At 40.0% G+C, this 25,736-nt stretch overlaps 1 protein-coding gene across 2 annotated transcripts in view; it reads left to right on the top strand.

The window, feature by feature from the left end:
- The window catches only part of GLCE (glucuronic acid epimerase), an 81,507-nt gene extending 61,430 nt beyond the window's left edge, over positions 1–20,077 (top strand). For both annotated transcript variants that reach the window (XM_016198080.2, XM_016198078.2), the window contains 3 exons: positions 10,166–10,761; positions 13,049–13,294; positions 18,286–20,077. In XM_016198080.2, the coding sequence (XP_016053566.1) occupies positions 10,179–10,761; positions 13,049–13,294; positions 18,286–19,310 (1,854 nt within the window). In that variant the 5' untranslated portion in view covers positions 10,166–10,178 and the 3' untranslated portion in view covers positions 19,311–20,077. The remainder of the gene's footprint in view (positions 1–10,165; positions 10,762–13,048; positions 13,295–18,285) is intronic.
- The last annotated feature ends 5,659 nt before the right edge of the window (positions 20,078–25,736 follow it).

Here is a 25,736-nt window from a genome sequence, read left to right as displayed (position 1 = left end):
CTCTCAGAAACTACTTGAGTTGTGTCAAAAGGACTTAGGAGCCAACTTGGAGAATTCGCACTGATGAAAGATGGGATAGTTTGAGCAACAAAAAGTAATAACTTCAATGGATATGTTAAAAATTTGTGAGTTCAGCCGGCCGGGCATGGCTCAGTGGCTGAGCGTCGACCTGGGATCCAGGCAGTCAGGGTTCGATTCCTGGTCAGGGCACATGCCCGGTTGAGGGCTCGATCAACGACTCTCTCATCATTGATGTTTCTGTCTCCCTCTCTCCCTCTCCTTTCCTCTCTCTGAAATCAATAAAGATATATTTAAAAAAAAAATTTTGTGAGTTCATATATTAGTAAAAAGGAAAAAAAGGCATTGCTTATTAGGGATCCAATTAATTATTTTTAAAATTGGTAAATAAAAGGCAAGATTCAAGCATTAATTCTGCCTTTCCTGTACAAACTATATACCTCAGGATAACCAAATAGGTAGCAAGGGCAAGATTTTCTTTGCAGAAAGTATTTCAGCTAACACATTAAAGAAGGGCTGATAGAATTAGAATAGCACCATTTCGTTACTCCTGAAACAATTATCGGTGATGGCTGGGACTATGAGATGGACAGCTAATGGAGAACTTTATAATGGCTGAATCGAGCTAACAACACCTGAACATACAGATTAATCCAAGCATAACAAAAAGAGGCTTTATCAGACATTATATACTTCCTGGTGAAAGGGCACACCTCTGCCTTAAAGTATTCTTGGCTAAAGAATTAAACCCTACTTTTATCAAGCTGTAGATCCAGCTACTGGTTTATAAGAAATACCTGGAATGGAATCTGAGATAAGACTCTGTAACCCAAAAAAGAGGAATGTGGCACTCAATAATGGGCTAAAGCATACTCTTGATACTGTCAACGTAAGAAACATCCAGACCTGTAGAGAATTTTTATGAGTTTTTTTGAGCCAAACTGATAACAATTGCTAGGAAGCAAAATCTCAACAGCTTGAGAAAATGCTATGGAGATTGGCAGTTTTGCAGCTTATTTTATACATTAGAATAAAAGGAGGAGACATGAGGAGGGTTACATGAAATCCATTTGTGGTAGATTCAGGGGGCGGGAGAAAGCAAAGTGGGGAAATCTCCATCTGTTGATAAATAAGCAAAATGTGGTATATACATACAATTGACTATGAATCAGCCTTAAAATGGAAGAAAATTCTGGCACGTGCTACAACATGGATGAAACTTGAGGTGATTATACTAAGTGAAATAGGCCAATCACAAAGACAAATCCTGTATGATTTTACGTCTGTCAGACACTCACTGTAGTCAAAATCATAAACACAGAAGGTAGATTGGTGGTCACCGTGGGCTGGCAGGGTGAGAGGAACAGGGAGCTACTATTTAATGTTTTATGAGTTTCGGTTGTACGAGATAAAGAGCGTTGTGGAGATAAATGGTAGTGATGGTAGCACAACATTATGAATGCATTTAACACCACTTAACTGTACACCTAAATTGGTTAAGATGATATATTTTATGTTATATGTATTTTACCACAGTTTTCTTTTTAATTGGGGGTGCAGGGAGAAAGTGAGCTTTCACACTCTGGAGTAATAGAAGACAACAGGGGGTCAGCTCTCCTTGCAAATACACCATACATAGCACCGCAAGTGTATCTTGAGTGTTTGTTTGTACAGTTAATGTTCTTTATTAGATGGGTCTCCTTTATTTCTTCAGTTTTTCATTTTTGTTTTGTTTTGTTTGTTTTATCCTTTCTTGGCAATGGATATGAGAGTTGCAGAGAAAGCTAAAGTATTGGGTTAAGTTACTTCAAAGCAGATTTGTTTTGAGTAAGTGAGCACATAAATTTGAACTTTGATGTCACAAATAATGTTTATTCTGAATAATTACAGGCAATCTATATCTAAGATTATATATTCTTGCCAGAAATTAAACTCAATAGGAAAAAAGGTTAAAACATTTATATTCTGGGTTGTGGTTTTTTGGTTTTGTTTTGTTTTTTGGCCATGGTTAATTAAAAGACAATTGTGAAATAAAAATATTTTTATCTTTAGAGTTATACTTTTTTACACCCTAACTTTTTATACTAAGGCTAGTTACTGCCACCTTGGGATTTTTAGAACACCAGCACATTATTTTCAAAGCCTCAAATTAACATGGACTGATGAAACTGTTAATATACTGTATTTCTATCTCTGGAGAAAGGTTCTGCTTCAGCGATTTATCCCAGAACATCATAATAATTATTAGCAGAAATGAAGCTTTGTAATGCATTTGTAAGTTGTTGCTGGATTTGTGGGGCCAGTGGGGATCCTATTTTCAGGGGCTTAATTATTCTAATCCACCTGGAGACCAGGTAGCTTTATTAGACTGTACATACTTAAGTATTCATAATTATGACTCATTTCTACTTTTATATTAATATGGCATATAATTACACTTTTTAATTTGAAGAAAATTCAAAAATACTAATACATTTTTAGGATACTAGATAAATTTTCCTAAAATCATATTTTACCTTTGCAAACTGTTGATTCAAGGTCAGAATTCAACTTTGTCTAGAACAAGACCTGTAAATGTTTGAGTTCAATTCACAACTGGTAACCTGTTATAAATTAGAATATCTCTAGAGGGAGGGCAATATTCAGGCTCAGAAATACAGTATGTATCTGCTCAAGTACCCTGTAACATGCCAGTTAGAACACAGGGTTTGGAGTCAGACAGACAAACTTGAGTTCAAATCTCAAGTGGACTATCAAGTAATCTTGTGACCTCGGGTAATTACTTAGCAGCATGTAACATCAGTTTTATCATCTGTAAAAGAGGAGAAATACAATTTTTAATCAGGTTTAAATTCTCATTTTTCTTGGCTTTGTTCCTGTCCTCTTCTTTAGTGAAGCTCTTGTGGGCCCTTATACCTTAGTCTCTTCATCTATGAAATGTAAATAATGTAGCATCCCATATACTCCCTCCTCAATTTTTTGGGGATGTGTACCTAGAAATATAATCTTATTTAATGCGTTGTAAGCTGCTTGTATCAAAGATGATTTTAACTTTTGTTTTTTTATCTCTTTTTATTTTAATCTTCACCTGAGGATATTTTTTCCATTGCTTTTTCAGAGAGAGTGGAAGGGAGAGAGAGAGAAACATCGATGTGAGAGAGACACGTCGATTGTGCCCGGACCTGGGCCAGGGATTGAGCCCCCAACTATGGTACGTGCCCTTGACTAGAATCAAACCTAGGACCTTTCAGTCGAGGGCCAGCGCTTTAACCACTGAGCCAAACCAGCTAGGGCAACTTTTGTTATTTTTAAAAATGGACTAGCAAAATTACTTTCTCAGTTTTTCCTTTATTGTGAGTAATTGCCAGAGAATACTACTTGTTTACATTGTTGGAAGAGCCTTGACCACCAGAAATACTAGGCAGTTTTCCTTTGAGTTAGAGCTGTCACAGAATGTTTAACCATTTGTGTAATTTCAATCTTGGTCTATCAGGCAGTAAACAGATGGAACATTACTAAGAGCAGTAATTAAATTGTAAATCTGTTTTAAAGAGTTGGCCAATATACAACATCACAGTCCATATTCTATTGTATCCATTATGTTCATTTTTGTTTGGATTATGGTTTCAGAATACCCAAATGTGGGAAAGAAAGCAAAGTTGTCTATTTTAAATGTATGTTATTTTTAAAACTTGCATACTTAACATTGTTCATTCATTCACCAAGTCTATATTGAATGCCTACCATGAACCAGGCACATTTCTAGCCACTGGGGATCCAGGAGAAACAAAATCGCAGTCCTTGTGGAATTTAGATTCTAGTGGATTGGAGATGGCTAATAATATAAATATGTATGCATAATATCAATAATGATAAATGCTAGGAAGAAAAATAAAGCTGAGTAAGAACCTGGAGACTGACTATTTTAGATTGGGTGAGAACTGCTGTTTTAGATAGGGTGTCAGAAGTGGTCTCTTTGATATATTGACCCTTAAGCAGGGCCCTGAAGAAATAAGGAAGCAAACTAATGGATATTTGGGGGCAACAGTTCCAGACAGAGGGAGTAGCAAGTGCAAGTACTTGGCTGTCAGTCTCCTACTCATTCCAGCTCGAAGCTTTCCTCAACACCTCAGAAAGTTGAGGGACAGTTACAGCTTCCTCCTTTGGGTTTCATTCAGATTTGTGTAATTTTTTTAGCGTTTTAGTCTCATAACATTATTTTCTATATATATAGATAGTTTGATTATCTGTTGAGCAGCTACTAGTCCTTTTACTCATTTGGTACCAAAGGATTATAACAATGTAAATTGTTAGATTCACAAAGGAGCAAGCAGGCCTTCATCCACGTTATTCAGAGGGAAGAAAAGCCAGTAACTTCTTTCAATGAAATATTTTACAAGTTTAGTTAAAGGTGATTCTGAACTGAATACGACCTTCATATTTCACAAATTCACATGGATAATCACAGTTGCAATGTTTACTGAGTTACTTCAGTGATTATTTGGAATGCTCAGTTAAGAACATGCATTTGAAAGGTAAGCTATCTCAGAAGAGTTCTTTAAATTGCAGATCATTCCAGAAGAGAACAGTTTGCTCTTCCAAAGGAAAATGAAGTTATGTTTCGCTTTCCCTAATTTTTTATCTATTTCTGCAAAGTTTTTCCAGTTTCTTTACAATCTTACTGAATGTTATTTTCTGTTTTAGATCTCCAGAGTTACTAAAATCAATTTTTATTGCATTATGTTTCTAATAAAATAAATCTTTAGGGTCAGCACTAGATGAGGTTTCAGGGTTTTTGGATTTATGGGCTTTTTAAACTTTTTTTTGTAACTCAAAAGGTTAATCTAGTTCATGGATGTGGCAGAGGCTTTAAAGTAAATAGGAAGCTTATCACCACTCAGCAGAAAACCCTCATTTTAGCTCTTAAAGTTACTATCATTTATACTTAGCAAAATGTCAATGCAGTCTACTTTTTGAAGTTTGAAAGTTTCTCCGGTCAGTTTTCTACACTTGAGCAACATTATAATAAAATGCTCACATTTACCTTTAGGTGAACCTGTTTCTGTGGTTAATACCGCGTGCCAGTACTCGAGGTTTTCTCTCTCTCGGTTCTCCTTCCGTCTCCCTGATCTCTCTCCCTCCCCCCAAAATGTCAGTGCCTATTTTGAAAACTGAATACTTATAGACATTTTTAACTTAAAATTTACATTTCTTTCTTTCAATATTTTAACAAAATTGACTTTGACCTTTTTAATTTTCAGTTTTTATAGTAAAATAAACAGCAAATATAATCATGAAAATTAGAAAATAAAGACCTATATATGCATTATTTACTAAAGTGAGATCGTACTATATTGCTGTTTTGTAACCACCTTTTTTTAATCAACAATCTCCATATGTCTTTCCATCTTTCCTTCTTATCAAGGCCATAGTCAAATTCCCCAGTATGGGGCACATTTTCACATCTGGTTGTTATATCCCTTACGTCTCATTTTTTTTAAAAATTGAATCCAGTCCCCGTTTTCTTTTATACCACTAATTTATTGAGACGGGGCCGGCTCTCCTGCCGGATGTCTTACCTTCTAAATGCATCTGGTTGCTCCCACACTTAGCTTGTTCCTTTATACCTTGTATTTCCTGTTAACTAGAAGTTAAATCTTAAGACCTGAGAGATTTAACTTAAACATTTTTGGTTGGGCTATGTGATAGGTTCTATTTTTTTATTTTAACTCATCAGCTGTCGGGGGACGAGTGGGGGGGTAAGATGGGGGAGGGTATTAAGCAAAGAAAAAAAGAAAGACTCATGGGCACAGACCACAGTGTGGTGATTGCCGGAGGGAAAGGGGGTGTGGAGGGAGGTGGAAGTGGTTATAGGGGGATAAATGGTGATGGAAGGAGACTCGACTTGGGGTGGTGAACACACAATACAATATACAGATGATGTATTGTAGAACTGTATACCTGAAACATGTATAATTTTATTAACCAGTGTCACCTCAATAAATCCATTTTAAAAAAGAAAGAGCCTTGGCTGGAATGGCTCAATGGTAAGAGCGTGTACCCGGGATTTGGGTTCGATCCCTGCCCTGATTGGGGCACGTGCGGGAGGCACCCAGTTGATGTGTCTCTCACATCGATGTTTCTCTCTCCCCCCACCCCTTCCACTCTCCCCAAAAAAAATCAATGGAAAAAATATCCTTGGGTGAGAATTAACAAACAAAAAGAGAGAGGCAGTGTCTGGATGAGTCACCGTTCATGAGACTGAATTTGACCACTGAATTAGGGTAATGACCCTTCGATCCTTCTCTGTGGAGTTTCATCTTTTTCTCCTTGTGACTAGAAAATAATATATTTGGTGTTACTTTGCCCAGTATGAATCTCTAGGTCCCTGTCAAACATATACCTTACTATAATACTGGCCTAAATTAGTAATTTCATGAAGGATCCCATAATGCTAATTTTCTGATTAAAAATTTTTTTTCTACATTATTAGCCATAATTTTTCTGTAAAATAGAATCTTTTAACATCTGAGGCTATTGATTTGTTCTCCTGCGAAGGTCAGATAGGTAAATTCTTTAACCAGCTCAGAATATGGCATACGTTTTTTCCCTGGCTTTCTCCTTTTTTAATATCATTGTAGACTCATGGATTTTTATTGGTTCAGTGTGTTTTAGATAATGTGTCCTAATTCTCACAACTTTGACTAGTGGGGGAGGGCACCTTTCAGGCTGATTCCTGTCCTGTGTCTTTTTGCTGTGATACTATTTTTTAAGTTCTAGAAACATTTAAATATAAACAAAAGTATATAAAGAAAAACATAGTGAACCTCCAAGGTGCCTTTCAGCTTTAGTAATTATCAATATATTTCCAATCTTATTTGTCGTCTTCTACTTTTTTGATCCCCTGAATTACAATTCCATTGATACTTGAAAGTTTTCCATTGGTACTTGAACAAGACCCCAGACCTGGAGTCATCCATTTCTAAGAAGCCCTGATTTGAGTAAGGAATGGTATCAGCTGAAATCTCAGCGTAAAAGTTATTGAAAGCTTTTTATTTTGATTTTACTTTACTTTCCCCCCATGTGCCTGCCTCATCATGATGGTAGCCTAGTTCTCATAAGCAGGGTTACTCTCATTTGAGTTGTAGAGAATGGACACTTCTCAAAGATGGGACAAAAAGCTTTATATTTCTGTTTCATTTGGTCTAAATGTTAGGTATAGCTGACACATGATTCATATTTTGGCTGGTAAGTGTTTTTAATAAAGGATTTTTTATAAAGTAAACACCATTTAGTACTGCAATATAAGGAAATCCTCAATTTTTAAATATGTGACTGCTGAAGCTTTGCTTTACCACACTTTGGTGTGTGTGTTTTTGGCATTCAACACATTTTCTTATATTAATAATGCAGATGATAAATTGTTATTGGATTCTAGCTCTTAAAATCTGTGTGATTTCCAAGATTAAACCCGCATCTTTGCCCCCTTTTCCTCCCGATGCCCTGCTGAAATAAAAGGTATAGAAATAAGAAAGGAAGAAGCCAATAACAATAAATAGGAAGACTACCTAAGAGTGATCATTGAACAAGCTCCTGGATCTCTTTTTGAGTACTAGAAGGCGCAAGTTACCCCCCTTCTCACCTCTCCATACTTTCTCAGCCCTGCACTTGGACCTGAGATAGCTGGCAGGAACCCAGGCAAAACACCACACAGATTTTCTTTAGAGAAACTGGGGAAAGCTAAGGCTTCTTGAGTACAAAATATGTCCCCAGAATAAAAGAAAAAGCCATCTTCATTCTGGCATTTAGAGGGCCTGCTGGCTCCCCACCTACACACCCTAAGGGAACACTGTGTACCTAGCCCACACAGGCCCCCTGAGGAGAGCCATCTAGGGGAAAAAAGAAAAAAAAAAAAACAGACCATCTTGACACTAACAGAGAAAACCCATATTGGCTAATGAGTCGTTCAGGACTGCATATGAATAAGTAACCAGAGATCACCAGGCATGTGAGGAAAACTAATGGCATGAAAGAGAAATTCAAATCGTCAGAAAAAATGCCGCTGGAGAAAATAGAGCCAACCAGAGAGAACTTCACAAAATAGGAACTCTCATATCCTCAGAGCTACAAGAAGATGATATATCCATTAAACAAGAATAAGAGGACACACATTTTCAGATTGAAAGGACACACCAAATACTGAAATAGTGACTCAGATATACTGTAACACAGTCTCACAAACCTGCAGAATTCCTGGGATAAAAGATCCAGAGAAGAGTCATGTTCAAAGTGATAAGCATCAGCCTGAAATCAAATCTCTCATCGGTAACCTTTAATGCTTTAAGACAGGAAAACACTGCCTACAACATTTTGAAAGAAAATACTGTGCAACCAGGGATTCTATGTCCTGCAAAACTATTAACCAAAAGTGAGAGCAGAATAAAGTTTTCAGACAGGCAAGGACTCAACCTTTTGGAATGAAAAGAAATAAATGGATTACACAGTCACCATCAACCTTCTTGTAAGGCAGAAATTCATTGTGTAATTTTTCATTAAACATTTTCTTTTCGGGCTTTGATTTTTTTTAAATCTCATTGGTGCCAGAAAGGTTTATTGAGAGGAAAAGGGGAAGGAAGATTGCAAACAATAAAAGAAATAGTTGTGGATTTACACCACAAAGTAAATTACAGAGCTACTGTAGCAAACAGCAACGAGACTGCTCCTTTTACTCTCAGCAGGCTGAAATATTCCATATATTGCACATAAATAACCAATCGTTTTTCGTGTTTCTCAATGACCCCAGCAGTAGGCAACCTGGGGGTGCTTACATGTAATCACAGCTGGCTGGTACACCACATGGCCAGCAGGGGCACCAGCGTCGGATTCTTCTCCCGTCATGACTGGAATGACATGATCTGGCTTAGACTTAAAAGCACCTTTCTGAATGCTGTGTTGAAAATAGACCTGGCTATAGAACAGTAGGGCAAAGACAGAAGCACGGAGACCAGTTTGGACATCGTTGCTGTATCCCAAGTGAAAGGTGACAGTGGCTCTGATGAGGTGGTAATAGTGTATCAGAAAAGATGTCAGATTCTGGGCATAATTTGAACGTAGAGCCAATAGGATTTCCTGACCAATTGGATATGAGGTGAGCGACAAAGGAGTCAAGATTTCTGGTCTGAGCAGTAAGAAATGAGAAACCGGTAGAGGGAAAAGATTAGGAGTTAAGCTTTGGGTAGAGGGAAAAGATTAGGAGTTAAGTTTTGGGTGTTTTATTTCAGAAGTCCATTTCACCTCCAGGTAAAGATGTCAGTTACTTGGATTGGCACTTAGATATGTGCATCTGCAGTTCTAAAGAAAGGACTGGCCTGGAGATAGAACTTTGGGAGTATGTAAGTTGTATTTAAAGCTGTGAGACTGGGTGAGATTACCTAGAAGTGACTAGAGATAAAGAGGAGGTCTGAGGACTGGGACCCCCTGGCACTCTCAACATTTGAGGTTCAGGGAGATGAGAAGGAATGATCCAAGATAACTGAGGAGGAGCCGCCGGTGGGTATAAGGAAAACCAGGACCTAATGGTGCCCTAGGAGCCATGGGAAGAAGGCGTTTCAACAAGAAGTTAATTATTTTATACTGCTAAGAGGCCAAGTAGGATGAGCGCTAAAAATTCACTGTTGAATTTGGCAACATGAATGTTTGTTGTAGCTGCAACGGAATTTCTGGTTTCGGTGTTTACCTTAATAAGACCCGTTACATTTTTTTAAACAGTTACTAAGTTGTTAAGACAAGAATATATATTAAGTTGTTTGGGCCCAACTACTTAATAAATAGAACTATTGTGTATTTCTTTGGGCTTATGGGCTTCGTGAAAAAATTACTAAGATACAAATGGAGCTACAAACAGGAAAAGTTTGGAAATCTCTGCTTTCGGGGATTGTGCCAAGTGAGAATTTTAAGAGGGGAAAGCACCTCTTGCCTTTTCTTTGTCTCTGCTGAAAAGTTTGAGTTAGTAATTTTAAATCCAATTAGATTACGAGCAGTTAATAAAATTTCCCTAATGTAGTTATTCAACATAAAAAAATAAAAACTTACCTTGTGAAATGTCAGCGGTACATCTTTGCATGAATCTTTCTTCTTGACTCCATAGGTATGATCTGAATATGCGTTGCTTGGCAGCTCGGGTCAACTATAAGACTTTGATTGTGATCTGCGCACTCTTCACTTTGGTCACAGTACTTTTGTGGAATAAGTGTTCCAGCGACAAAGCGATCCAGTTTCCACGGCACTTGAGTAGTGGCTTCAGAGTGGATGGATTAGAAAAAAGAGCAGCAGCGTCTGAGAGTAACAACTATGTGAACCATCTGGCCAAACAGTCTGAGGAGGCGTTTCCCCAGGAACAGCAGAAAGCACCCCCTGTTGCTGGGGGCTTCAACAGCAATGGGGGAAGCAAGGTGTTAGGGCTCAAATATGAAGAAATTGACTGTCTCATAAATGACGACCACACAATTAAAGGGAGACGAGAGGGGAATGAGATCTTCCTCCCATTCACTTGGGTAGAGAAATATTTTGACGTTTATGGAAAGGTGGTTCAATATGATGGCTACGATCGGTTTGAATTCTCTCATAGCTATTCCAAAGTCTATGCACAGCGAGCTCCTTATCACCCTGATGGTGTGTTTATGTCCTTTGAAGGCTACAATGTGGAAGTCCGAGACAGAGTCAAGTGCATAAGTGGAGTTGAAGGTTGGTATCTCTCTGCTCCACTGCATTTTTCTATCCTGGTTGTGTTGAGGAATAAAACACTATAGGTGTTAATTATATAGCAAGTACATCCATAACTTAGTATAAGAGACCTTTCATCACTCTGACTTAGCAAGGAGTAACAATTTATTCTGAACCTAGGGCAACTTTCTAGATGGTGCAATTTAAGGGCTACAATAAGATTATACCTGGTCAGATAGGGTTATTCCACCAACCTGTCTCGGAATCTAAAATTCTCACCAGTAAGGCCAAGGCACAGGATCTCCAGAAATTTTGTGTTAAAATATACAGTTATTGTCCTATGAGAAGAGAGGGGAAAGGAACAGAGACCAATGGACCCATCAGTGTCCCAATACAGTCTTATTACTAGATTAGCCAGGTATCCTCTCTGGATGGAGTACTAAAGTCCTCAGAACTAGACAGTCCATAGGTACCATTTCCTCTGAACTTATTCTGAACTCCTATAGTGTATTACATATTGTCTTTCAGACTTGGAATAGTGGGGGTTCCTTATGAGTATATTAGTGTACAATTTAAAATTTGTATTTCAAACCTAGAATTGATCAGAAAGCCAAATTGAATTTCACTTTTCATTTACTTATGATTTGTTAATTTCAGAAGTTTTCAGTTCTATTTACTAAACTTAGGTTTTGTTTTTGGTTTTTTACCTCTTTTATCGTTAGCCATTTGCCACACCATAATCAGCTATTCCTCTGTTTTTTCTCTTAATAATTTTATGATTTCGTTTTTTTACATTTAACTTTTTTAGCCCATTTAATTTGGTTAATGTTTTGGTAAATGGTAAAAGGTTAGGGTCTATCTTTAGACTTTTTTTCCTAACATGTACTGAATAATCTCTTTCCCCCACTGATTCATGATGAGAGCTTTATCATTATACTGAAATACTTTGAATACTAGAGTATGTTTCTGGCCTACTATTCCATTGATCAGTCTATCAATTCTTATGCCAGTTGTACATTATTGTAGTTATCACCCATCTTTAATGAGATTGAAAACAGTTCTGTTTGAATTTTGGGGAAAAGAAATCCCCCCTTGGAGAAGGAATTCAGAAGTTAAAAAGCTTATTTGTAGCCTAGGTTTCTTCATCTATGTGGCCCCTAATTTCTTAAACTGTGCTGAAACTACATCATACCAGATACAGTTTTATAGGTTCCCAGTTTCTCCTGGGGCTAGAACTACATGTATATAGGAGTTTATCTCTCAACACATACACCATGACTCAACAATACAATAGTCAGTGCAATGCGGTATGATTGTATTTCCCATGTAGGGAATTTCTAAAATAAATACTGACATCAAAACATTTAAAGGGCCCCAGCCAGTTTGGCTCAATGGTTAGAGCATCGGCCTGCGGATTTAAGGGTCCTGGCTTCGATTTTGGCCAAGGGCACAGACCTCGGTTGCAGGCTTGATCCCCAGACCTGGTTGAGGCTCATGCAGGAGGCAACCAAATGATGTGTCTCTCCCACATCGATGTTTCTCTCTCTCTCAGAGCCTCTCCCTTCCACTCTTTCTGAAAAGCAATGAAAAAAAAAAAAAAAAAAACTTTTAAAGGTTTTCCTTAGAACTTTACAAGAGGTTAATCCATTAATGAATTTTTTCAAGAATCCATGTTTAAACATACAACAGTAATTTGTTAAAAAAAAAATACTCCTTGTTCTCAAGAATTACATTTTGACATGAAGGATGTGAAAAAGATACACAAGCTTGTGTATACTTTAAGTTGTGTAATCATAACTGGGTTCTTAAGCAAATGCTTTAACCATCAGGTTATATACTTATGAGGCCATATCTCAGTATTGGAGGGAGAGTGAGTATGTAATTAACTTGATTGTTAAGTATAAATGTTTTAAGAAAATGTCAGCGTTGATACTGTAGATTAACTGTGGTAACATTATCTACATGTATTTAAGTTACGTAAAACTTGAATGTTTGAAACAGGATTGTGAAACATGACATCTGTAGCTATGAGCAAAAGTAACACATGTAAAAAGTCAGTCTAAAAGATAATCTTCAGCATTGCATTGCTGTCTATCAACAAATAATGAATGAGAATGAATGAACACTTAATTTTGTTTTTCATATCTGGTTAATTTGGTACTATTTTCAAGTAAGTATGAAAACAGTATAATAAGGAAGCTCAGATTTTGCTGATAACTTTATATCCCCAGAAGTAAATCAGTGAAATGGTGTTCAGAACAAATTTATAAATGTCTGGACATATTTATTTTGTTTCTCTATTTTATAGGTGTACCTTTATCTACACAATGGGGACCTCAAGGCTATTTCTACCCAATCCAAATTGCACAGTATGGGTTAAGTCATTACAGCAAGAATCTAACTGAGAAACCTCCTCACATAGAGGTATATGAAACAGCAGAAGATAGGGACAGAACCAGCAAGCCCAGTGACTGGACCGTGCCAAAGGGCTGCTTCATGGCTAGTGTGGCCGATAAGTCTAGATTCACCAATGTTAAGCAGTTTGTTGCTCCAGGTAAGTGATATATTGTGTGTCTGCTAATTTCATGTTGATTTATGGCATCTGATAGTCTCTTAAAATTCTTTTTTTGTTTGTTTGTTTGAAAAACAATATTAGCAGACTCTTTATATTACGTATGTAAAGAAACAAATGGTGTCACTCAAGTGAAATCCCTGAAAAAAGGACAACTAAAAATTCAAGGTCATAAAAGGCATATTTACTGGGAGAAGAGCCAAGCCCTAGAGTGAATATTAAGATCCAGGTTACTGCCTGGTGTGCATCTCCTTCCAGGGATCAGTATCCCACAAGAACGAAGTTCCTTTGTTTATTTCAGTACAGTATTTATTCTAGAATTTTTAAACTATTTTGCATTAAAGTAGAAATTTTCCTTTATAGAAGGAGCCTATTTTTACCAGTAGCTTTTAATTTTTTTTAAGATAAGGCAGCATTACCAAGTAGGCCTGCTTCCCATATTGAATTTTGTTAATGTACTAGATTGTCTCAAACTTCATAGAAAACCATTTCATTAATAAAATCATTTATAAAATCAAATTAACTTTATGCAACATTTCCCCTTTTACTAAGACAGTCTCATTAATTAGGATGTAATGCATTTTCTTCCACTAATCAATATCTATGAGAATTAATGAATCCATTACTTAAAAAGACAATGAAATAATTTTAGTTAGCACCTCAGGCTTAAATTCTCTGTGGGGAAATGTTGTCAAGGCTAGAGCTCATTCCTCCCTCCTGCCAACCTTGCCGTCAGTAAATAGAAAAAGAAAAGGTTATAAGACCTCTTCTGTATTCTCTGCTTGTCCTTTCCTGATGACTGTGTACTTCGCAGACCTTGAAAGCCACAGTACAAATCTACTCATTCTGGATGGCCTTAAGTCATGGATTTATGAGTTCTTAATGCAGTACGAATAATGGGTGACCTTTCGTTTTTACCCTGTGAGTAGGTCTTCTTTTCTCCTCTGGCATTCTGTGATATTCCAGCACATAGAACATCTTTGCTTATTGTAAAACAGCAGGCTTGGCTGGGTGAGAAAGTACGTGGAAATGTTTGAGAAGATTTAGCTTGTGATACCTAAGAGGTTATTTATTGCAGCAGGAAATGATCGGACTGAGCAAAAGGATATTTGGTTTGGGGTGCACCAAAGGCACTTATTTTTGCACTAATTACAAAGTGTTGTCTGAATTAGGGTGGGAAACAGTAGCCCTCATCTTGATCTCCTCAAATGCTGGGGAGTTTTTGGAACAGTCTTTTGAACTCTGTCCTATTTAGAGCAATAAATTTCATGGCACACTTTTGGATGCCCTGGGTAATACAAAAGAGATAGGTTCCCTCATTTGAAATGAGGGACCCTCACTCCAGCCCTTCTTCCTCTGGCTGGTAGCTGGAGATAAACTACCTCCTAAGGTGGTTTTAAGCATGTGGAGAAGAGAACTGTCTGTGACAGGTACCCTGCAAGTCGGACAGAAGCTGTTCACGGTTGGAACTCTTGTTGGTGGGCGTGTGCCTGCTGGGGATGGTGCTTGTTTTGATATCCTGGGTGTGCCTGGTGGTGCCTGCGATACAAGTGTTGGAGGGAGAGAGAGCTGGAGCTAATGGGAGGTGGTGTTCAGAGCAGGAGAAAGCACTCCCCATGGTGAGTGTGCTTATTAAGGTGGTGGTGTGGGAGACGAGGCTTTTGAGGAGATACAGGCCTCATGGGAGGTAAATTCAGAGAATCACTATTGAGAAGAAATCGGGGCTTGTATGTAAAAGCACAGGCCTGAGTGAAATGAGGCTCTCGAGGACCAAGGCCTGAACACTGTTGGCCTTTTATTTTTTGGCCTTGAATTTTTTTCCCCTGAAGGGGACAAAATCATCTAGCGGAAAGAATCAGAATATGGGTCTGCAGCATATTTTTTATTGTTTTATTTGTTGAATGTTTTGTTCTTCTTCCTGATTTTAAAATGGAAGGAACTGAAACTTTATACCTGTCCTACTCTATTAAATCAAATTAGCTTTTTCTTTCCCCAAAGCCTGTCTTCACTTCATTTCCACAGCCTCCCAGCCCTGTCCCTGTCGCCGTTCTTCCTCAGGCTTCTTGTGAGCTCTCTTCCCCCGCCTCACCCTCCGCTCCGGGGTCCTGGAGGTTCGGCATAGGGCCTCTTCTCATTCCACGGTGTAAACCTGTTGATTAAGTGAATGAGTCATAACAGTTGGTGTTGTATATGAAAGCATTGATTTAAAGACTACTCTTAAATGTTTATCATTCTTTGTTGCCCAGAGTACATGTACACATGTACTAAAACTAGACACTAGTAGAGACTCCTAGGAACAACTGCTCAGAGAGAGGAGGGGTTGTGGATTTCAAACAGTTAGGAAACTCAGAATTTTCTGTTAGTAGATTTAAAGCACTCTGGTTTCCACGCCATAGTCACTTCCACTTCTTCCACTCAGATCCTTCTGCGTGATGGTGACAGGTTAGTTAACCTCTCCGTACATCTATAAAGTGGAATTGAAAGAACTATCTCATAAAATTGTTGTGGAGATTGTGATTGTCAGTGGATTGCTTTAAATTAGGGATTGTGACTTCTCTGTCACCTCTCCTATGTAATGGTGTTAGGTTTTGGGAAAATTAATAGTGGTTTTTTAAAAGGTTTCATCCCATGACGTCATTCATTACTGAGTTCTTTGAACTAATCTATTATATTGAGATGTAAGGTGATTGATTGAACCATATCATTTGGTTGGATTTGTAAACATAAAGTGAAAACCAGAACATAATTCTGGGAGAACAGTGGGTACTTCCTGAGCTTCCTTCCGTGTGGCTCCTGGAGATGGGTCATTGCTACCCATCTTGGTATAAATGGAACTCATAGTTAATACTCTCGTCTGATTAATGAGGCGTTGCCCTAAGAATGAAAAAGTAAGTAGCACTTGAGTAATTCATAAGTCAGCAGAACCCTGTAGTGTTTCAGGGATGTACTGAGTGTCAGATTCCATTGCACTGTTGATGCAGAAAAGTGCTAGTTAAGAGAGAGATTACATGTTGATATTTTTCCAGATTAAATGGATTTTTACTGTATTAGAAGTATACTTCTGAAATGACTTTTGTAAGAAATCAGAGCATCATTTGATGTATAAGTATATCAAGATGTTCTCATTCCTAATACAGTTTCCATAGTTTTCCATCAAATGAAGTAATTAAGAGCCTTGGGTCAATTATATCCACACTAGTGAAGTCCAGCATTGGAATAGTTAACAATCAACTCAACATCTAATACTCTCCAAACTAATCACGTTATATGCACTATACACTGTCATCAGTCCACGTTAGTAATCTTTGCTCCTGGTGACACACTAAAGATTTCCTCAAGGACTCCTCAAAGCAGATCTGGTCCTGTGGCTGTATTTAAGAGAAATAACTCTTCTACTGATTATTCTCATGAGACTTCCACTTCCGGTCTCATTTCTTTCTCACAGTCTTTGAACTTGGGTTCAGAAATCCTGGTTTCCAGTGCCTACTCCACCACTAATTAGCGTTTGGCTTTAGGCAAACCTTTTAACTTTGCAAGGCCTCCATATCTTCATCTCTAAAATGGAAGTGGTAATTCCTGTTCTGCTGGCCTCAGTAGATTATTGTAAGGATCAAATGAGATAGCACATGTGAATGTGTTTTGAATATTTAAGTTCTATAAAGATCAAGATATTTACATTTACCTTTAATATTATAAAATTTGTACTACATTTTGTTGTTTTTCTTGTTCTTGCTGCTGTTGCTGCCTGATTTAATGTGCTCAGTTTCTTTGCCTGGTAGATCTAGCTCAGCAGTATACAGAAAGTCATCTTTCTGGGAGTCAGCCATCATTGCACTATAGATATGCAAGAAATTTCCTGTTTGATAATTTGCCAGATTAAATAGCTTTTACTGCCCTGGCCAGTGTTGCTCCATGGTTAGAGTGTCAGCCTGAGCACTGAAGGGTTGAGGGTTCAATGCCTGGTCAAGGGCAGATACCTGGGTTGCAGGTTCGTTTCCCAGCCCCAGTTGGGGTGTGTAGGAGAGGCAACCAATCCATGTGTGCCTCTCTCTCCCTCCCCTCCTCCCCTCCCTCCCTTCCACTGTATCTAAAAGCAATGGGAAAATATCCTCTGGTGAGGATTTAAAATAGATAAATAAATAAATAGCTTTTACTATTTTATCAGCTTCTGAAGCTGGTGGCTTCAGAGTAATCATCATCATCATCATCATCACTATCACTGTCATTTTCTACTATGGTCCAAACCACTATCTTTTTTAAATCCTCACAATTACCTTGCAGAGTGATATTATCTCTGTTTAACATGTGAAGAAACTGAGACAGAGATGCATTTATTGAACATCTCAAAGCTAGTAAGCGGTAGAATAAGTTTATACAAGGCTGGGGTTTTTTTGTTTGGTCGGTTGGTTTTTTAACTACAAAGCCTGTGCTCTCCCATTACCTCCCTCAGTATCCCTCACTTTTTGTTGACTATACCAGCCTATTCCTTAATTACCAGAAATTTTATTCACAATTCCAGCAAATATGTGAAAGCAAACCTATCATTTTTAATATCAAATAGTGAATGAGAGCATGTATTGTGGAGCCAGACTAGACAACCCAGGTTCAGCTAGCTTTTGGCTACTTTTTCTTTGTTCAGAATGGCTATACTGGAATAGTCACTGATTATTGATCAGCTAGAAAAGGCATTTGATCAACAATACCTTAGCCATTGCTCTTAACCCTCTAATGTTAACCACACAGACCAAAAGATAAGAGATTTAGCCTGATGCTCACAAGTAGCATGGACTCATCAGTTCTATCATTTGTGGTTAATTTAGTAAAAATAATAATAACAATAATGATCTCACACAAAATATTGAAGTATTAATTTTGTATGGTCAGTGGTTGTCAAGGATGAACTGCAGTCAACTTTTAAATACAAAGAGGTTTTATTCTAATCAGTCTTTGTTGGTATATTTTGTCCCCTACAGAGACCAGTGAAGGTGTATCTTTGCAGCTGGGAAACACAAAAGATTTTATTATTTCATTTGACCTCAAGTTCTTGACAAATGGAAGTGTGTCCGTGGTTCTTGAGACTACAGAAAAGAATCAGCTCTTCACTGTGCATTATGTCTCAAATACCCAGCTAATTGCTTTTAAAGAAAGAGACATATACTACGGCATTGGGCCCAGAACTTCATGGAGCACAGTTACCAGGGACCTGGTCACTGACCTCAGGAAAGGAGTGGGCCTTTCTAACACGAAAGCCGTCAAGCCAACCAAAATAATGCCCAAGAAGGTGGTTAGGCTGATTGCAAAAGGGAAAGGATTCCTGGATAACATTACCATTTCCACCACAGCGCACATGGCCGCGTTCTTCGCTGCCAGCGACTGGCTGGTGCGGAACCAGGACGAGAAGGGCGGCTGGCCCATCATGGTGACCCGGAAGCTCGGGGAGGGCTTCCGGTCTCTGGAGCCGGGGTGGTACTCGGCCATGGCCCAAGGGCAAGCCATTTCGACACTAGTCAGGGCCTACCTGCTGACAAAGGACCATGTATTCCTCAATTCAGCTTTAAGGGCAACAGCTCCTTACAAGTTCCCGTCAGAGCAGCACGGAGTTAAAGCCGTGTTCATGAATAAACATGACTGGTATGAAGAGTATCCAACCACACCTAGCTCCTTTGTTTTGAATGGCTTTATGTATTCTTTAATTGGGCTGTATGACTTAAAAGAAACTGCAGGAGACAAACTCGGGAAAGAAGCGAGGTCCCTGTATGAGCATGGCATGGAATCCCTTAAAGCCATGCTCCCCCTGTACGACACTGGCTCAGGAACCATCTATGACCTCCGGCACTTCATGCTGGGCATCGCCCCCAACCTGGCCCGCTGGGACTATCACACCACCCACATCAATCAGCTGCAGCTCCTCAGCACCATCGACGAGTCCCCCATCTTCAAAGAATTCGTCAAGAGGTGGAAAAGCTACCTTAAAGGCAGCAGGGCAAAGCACAACTAGAGCTCACAACCAAAATCGGATTTCAGCCTCTGCTGTGCACAGAGCTGCGGCCCTGTGTCAGCAGCGCACAGGCACGTGTTAAAGGTCGGAGGCTGGGTTTTTGTGGATGACATCAGAGTGGTACATGATCCTAAAACCAGTCTTCTGAGATCACGGCATTCCATGGGTTGGGTGTGTAGAGTTGTAGGTGGCATTTAGAGCAGGAAAGTGTTTAGTCGGTGGGCTGAACAAAGGTGTTTAACCTTGCCTTGCTTTCACCCTGTACAGTTCCACAGGTAGCCCAGCCCCTCTCGGTTTGGGAAAATGAATGGTAAGTAGCTGTTACTGGCCAACTGTCTGTCACTTACCTGAAAACTTAGTATGGGGTGCTTTTAAAATGTGATTATTTATGTTTATGTTGAAAGCAGACTTTAAAAAAATAATGTGCTGTAATACAGTAAATATTTACTTGTAGCCTGAATAGTGGACTGTGTGCAACTTTTTTAAATGATGTGGTGTTTTTTTTCTATAGATTAACTTCTTGGGGGCAAATGAGCATATTTGTTGCTTTTGTTCAATTTGTTATATATGGAGAATATTTTGAATTTATGGTTTTCTTGATGTGTAAATTAAAAACACAGTCAGTGTTCAGGCTTCACAGTTATGTGATGTAAGCACAACTAAAATGAAACGTGTTGACTGCACAAATTACAAAAATGATGTTATCTGTTTTATAAAACTTGATCTACAATCAGTAAAGATTTGATAATCAGTCTATCCCTCCCTTATCCCTATTGTGATGATTTCTTTTGTCACTATCTAGAACTTTCTGTTTTATTTCAGACTACGGTCAAGAGTTTTTTCTATTTGGGGGGACATTTTGGGGACATTATTTGGAAATTTTTATTATACGTAAACTAAATTTGGAAAGGAGGCTAATAATTTTGATAAGTCCACCACCACTGCACTTTTAGCATTTTTTTCCCCCTTAAAGAAAAATACTAGGCAGATATTACATACAAGAATCACAGCAGGTTTTTTCCGACTTAGATCATTCTTGGTCATCAACTTTTCAAACCATTGACTGCACATCATTGTTTTTCCTTTGCAGTTTTAATTTTAAATTATTTCAGCTGTTGGTTAGAAGTGATGCTACTGTGTTTGTTGTACATGTGTAATCAGACTTTATTTGGCTTTTATATCTCACTATGCCGCATCGTTCCTATACCTGCAGGTTTCTTAGCCCACAAACCCTGCACGGTGTTTGCTATAGGGCTTCAAGCATTAAGTCAGAACCAAGGAGGTTGATTTTGCTGTCTCTTGTTTTATTGTATGTGTGACAGACACTAAATCAGTACTATAGCTTAGACAGATTGGGATATGAGACCCCATGCTTTCAGGGGTCACACACAAGCGTGCAGTTTGTCTGTGACCTATAGTAAATGCACATCACAAACTATTTTGCCCATAACAAAACCGTTGTGGGTTTTTAGGTTCCCCCACAGCTTTTGACCTTTTTAAGTTCTTATACATTAGATTTCTCAACAAAAAACATCTGGGTGTCTTCATTTTTAATTTCAGTGCTCAAAAATAAACTTTCTCCAATCGGGGAACCCTTTCTACTTCATCCTATTTGTTATTATTTTAGAACAGTTCAGACTTCTGCCTTGTGTTTGCATACTGGTACTTCAGATGAAGGGAATCAATGAAAACACTATGGTACTGCTTCTGTGACAAATACCAGTGCCTTAACAATGTGCCTGTCCTTTTCGACTGAAAAAGGACAGGTATTTTGATCTAGAAATGGCATTGCTATTTCACTGCTGTTGGTTTCACACTGCCTTCCACATTGCAACAGCAACCTAATTTTTCTTGTGATCCCAGAATTTTCTAAGAGAGTGAGTTGAACCTGTAGCAACACCGTCAGTACAAACTAGTGGTTCTCAAACTTCAGGATGTCTCAGAACCACCTGGGAGCTTACTAACGTGCAGGTTCCAGGTACTCAGTAAATCTCCTGTGAGCCGCGGGAACCTGCATCTTCCAACAAGCATTCAGGTGGCTCTGAGGCGGCGACCTGGGGGCAATCGTGGAGGAACACTGCCCAAGCCCATCCATTGCGTTTTTGTTCCTAAACACCTATGGAGTTTTCTAGGGTTTTCAATCATGTAAAATGTTTACTTACTCTGAGCTTAGAGAGAATGGGGAAGGTGTTTTAAAGTTTTCTTTTGTTTCTTTAAATGTGTCTTTGTTTCAGGATTGTGGGTGTTAGTTTACACGTATCTTGGGTTAGCTTTGACGTTAAGGTAAATCTGTTGCCGCTTCAGTTTTTAAGCCAGCCAAAAGTGTCCGATAAAGGTCACGTTTGACCCTTTAGCAGTTACTGTACATAAAGGCTTCATCCAAAAACCACCCCGTGTGTGTGAGCAAGTACAGAAGTGGCGCCCAAGCACAACCCACGAGGTGCGGCAGCCCTTTCCGCGCCGGCGTGCGGACCTCGCCGGAAGCTGCTCTTTGCCTCCTCCTCGGAACTGGTTTTCTTGTTTTTCCTCTGTTGTACATGTGGGTTATATACCATGTGTTAAATATGCAATAAAGTGTTTACCGGATGCCCTTCTGAAGGGTGGTCCTTTGTAAAGCTGTACAGACTTTGCAGTTTAAGCACAATGTGCACATGTTAGTTTTATATACAGCAAAACTTGATTTTTTGCAGATGGAAAGGTATTTTGTTTCTATACAAAGTAAATGGATTGTTTGTGCTTAATGTAAAGCTGCTTTATAAAATTGTAAAATAAAGTTTTTATCTTAAAAGGAATATACCTGGGTATTTCTCTTTCTTCTCTAATTATTCCAAAATTATCTGATCCCAGCAAGCAGATCTCTGACCATCATTTTCTGTTTGGCCTGTGACAACTAGTCAGGCAACAAATGTTCATTAGAAGGTGTATCAGGCCCTTTAAGACAGTGTGGGGAGGAGTACGTCACATGCGCCGTAACCAGGAGGGTTAGTCTATAGGGGATACACAGTGTTCACAAAACAGTTTCAGAAAAATAAAATGCTGGCTTGTGTGGCCAGTCAGAGAAGGCGTGGAGGAGCTAGAGCCTGGGCAGGGGCTCAGGCCTGGGCACCAGGTGGAGGGAGAGGCTCAGGTAACTTGAGCAAAACCAGGGCGCCGTGCGGGCTGCGAGGGTGCCTTCCCGAGCTAATTCAGGCTGGTGGCTGTTTCGACCTGATTTCAATTTATTGGAAGTTGGTCCTTCCTGTATTTTCTGTAGTTGCCTCTTCTGAACAAAAGCACTATTTAGTCCCTCCCCCCTTCTCGGAGTGAATGAATGATCTAGGCTCCCAAATGCATGCAAAATCATAGACCAGCCCGGCGTCATGTTGTGTTGCATTGCACATTATATTTGGGTGATAAACACTGCATTTAATTAATGGAATTCCAGTTGGTCAGCTTTTTCCAGCGGGTGCGTGCACATACTCTTGACAGGCTGCTGATCCACAGTTGCGGCCACTTCCCTCTCTGTCGTCCTCAGCTGGGAAGCAGCCCCACAGGGGCGAGCAGTTCTTGGTCCGGACGAGGTCTCCGACGGCTCTTGCTTTGATTGTGCAACTTGAGCGAAACTGTTAATACATTAGCCATCCTGCTGTGGGACACCGAGCAGCACACGCTTGTCCCCATTGCCCTTGAGGGAGACAGGCCCTCCATGCCCCAGAGGACTCACTCCAGGCTGTGGAGCCCTCCTTTCCCAGGGATACCCCCTTCGTATCCGCAGGGCCCTGGTGGCCACTGTGTGCTCTGACACTGCCTCTTCTGGGGCGAGTCCCTCACTCGAGGTGGGCCAATAAGTCTCTTCCCCAGGAATCCAAAACTGGGGTAGATAACTGAAGAAACACAGGGAAAAAGAAGAGACTCTTGACAGGGCTCCAGGCCCTGGATCCAGCGCATTTCTGAGGCCAGCAGCGTTCCACGCCGGCTCCATGCAATACCACCGTATCCTTGGGATAAATTCCTCAGTATGCTAAGTGGGCTGGATTTAGTTTCTGTTGTTTATAACTAATGAACCCTAATTAATAACAGTGTCTCCGGTATAGAGATAAATATAATGCAAATTCTATATTTTCCTGCAGTCTGGACCACTGTATTTGCTAGGGTTGCCATAACAAAATACCACAGATTGGGTGGCTTAAACCATGGAAATTTATTTTCTCACAATTCCAGAAGCTGAAAGTCCAAAATCAAGGTGTCAGCAGGTTTGGTTTCTTCCGAGGCCTCTTTCCTTGGGCTGCAGATGGTCGCCTTCTTCCTGTATGTTGTCTTTGTCCTAATCTCTCCTTATAAGGGGATCAGTCCTACTGAATCAGGGCCTATTTGTGTCACCTCGTTTTACCTTAATTACCTCTTTAAGGTCTTGTCTCTTAGGGCTTCAACATGGATTTGGAGGGGTTGGGGGACACCAATTCAGCCCATAACATCCACTCTTCACTCTCAAGTGCACAGAAACTGAACTAGCCGGGGTTGCCATTCAATTTGTTGATAACCAGTTAAGGCCAACACTCAGATCCTCAGGGACCATTCAGGGGGCAGAAACCTAGGCGGCGCTCCCTGGCTCTGCCAGGGCAGCATCAGGAACATCCTCCGCCCACGGGCGTCCATTGCCTTCTCATACAGTCCCAGTAGAACGAATTGATCTTAAACTCTTCTTTATAAACTAACAAAAGGTGACCTCTAAACTTAAGCAGTGGTAATAAAAAATATATAGAGGCGCCAACATCCGCCCCTAGATTTTTATTCTTCCTACCATGTGTCATATCCGTGAGCCCATTCTGAATATAGAACTCTGAGGTATTGAGAAAACAGAGCGACAGATGATATCAAAATAGCAAGTTGTGAGATTTGTTCAATGATAATTGCTTAAATTTCAAGACTGCGTGATTGTAACTTACAAACAGCTAATAATATAGGGATAAAATATTGATTTTCATTATGCCAACTCCCTAAGGATGTCAGATTGAAAATGGATGTGAATTTAGATGTTGCCTCGGTGGTGGGCGGAATGTTTGCCGCTCCCCTTCTGATGGAAGGAGACACGGCGACCATCTGGTAAGCGCGATCGGTAACGTGTGCGCTGCACTTCCTGGGGGTAAGCAGCAGCAACACTAATTCTGCTCATCCTGTTCCAGGAGTAGAAGGATTTTGTGAAATGACAGGACTGCAAAGCAATCCATCGAGGAGCAGCAGCGAAGAGAACAGCCAAAGGGGAAGAGAGAGGCCCTGCGAAGGATCCGAAACAGAGCAGCCCATCAACTAATGGTAAACACAGCTTAGATCGGGTATTTCTAGGCAACCCCAAGCTCACTGCATCCAAACTCACCTGGAAGAGACAGTGCCTTCCTGGGATTTTGTGCTCTTCTCATCAGCACCTCGTGAAATCAGTGAGTGAAATCAGTGAGTTACGAATGGCTGCCCCCTTTACTAGTTTAGAAAACCTAGTAAAGAGTTAATTCCTGGGGCCGAGAGAAGGTGGTAAATCCATGAGGCGAGCTGGGGGCGGGGGGAGGGGGAGTTCTCGGCAAAAGTGTATGATTTTCACTTAATTGCCTGCTACTCTGTCTTTCTTTTTTAACACCAGTGAAATTAAATCTGTGATTCGATTGAATATAGAGTGGGAGGCCCCAAGCTAATTCTCAAATTCCACCAATGGCATGGCAGGTAATCAGGGCGAGAGGGTATCTTCTCAGCTCCTACAGGTAACCTAGAGAGGCACCAGCTTCATCTGCAGATATCCACCACAAGTATTAGCCGGGCAGCTTCTTAGGAGCTTGAATAAATCCTCAGAGTTCTTCGTGTCTGAGTAGAGCAAACTACGATTCTGGATTGGGGCTGCTTTGTTTAGGACGAGGGAGAGGGGACAAGCACCACTGTGGGTGCTCCCCAAACTAAATCTCACAGCTCGCTTCTCAAAGCCCGACTCTGGAGGTAGTGAGAGAAGGAAACACTGTTGAAGTAACTTGCTTTTCAGGAGGCCTCCTTCCCTTCTTCATTCGGTCATCAGCTCCAACGTCAGCTCCTTGGTGAGGCCCCTCAGACCACCCAGCCAAGTCAGCCTCTGGGGTGCCCGTTATCACAGTACCTTGCTTTCTGTTTGCATAGCCTTTCTGCCCAACAGGAATGGACTTGTTCCATGTGCACAGCCCTGCCTCCCCCCCAGAATACACCTCCTTGACTCTGGCCCCTGTCTTATTCCTAGCACCTAGCACAGTGCCCCATCCACAGAGTGAGCTCAGTAAATGGTGGTGGGTGTTTTATTAATTAATTAATGGAAGTTTCCAAAGAAAGAGGGGCCTGGGAGCTAGCTCTGTCCTCACGGCATTCTGACAGTTCTTCGTACCCTCTAGCGTCAGCATCGTTTCCAGGGGCTTCCTGGGAATGAAAATCCCAGGCTCC

The sequence above is a fragment of the Miniopterus natalensis genome, chromosome 1 (genome assembly GCF_054644295.1).
Source record: "Miniopterus natalensis isolate mMinNat1 chromosome 1, mMinNat1.hap1, whole genome shotgun sequence".
Classification (NCBI taxonomy): domain Eukaryota; kingdom Metazoa; phylum Chordata; class Mammalia; order Chiroptera; family Miniopteridae; genus Miniopterus; species Miniopterus natalensis.
Note: the sequence above shows the minus strand (reverse complement) of the source record. Positions and strands in the feature narration are given on the sequence as shown.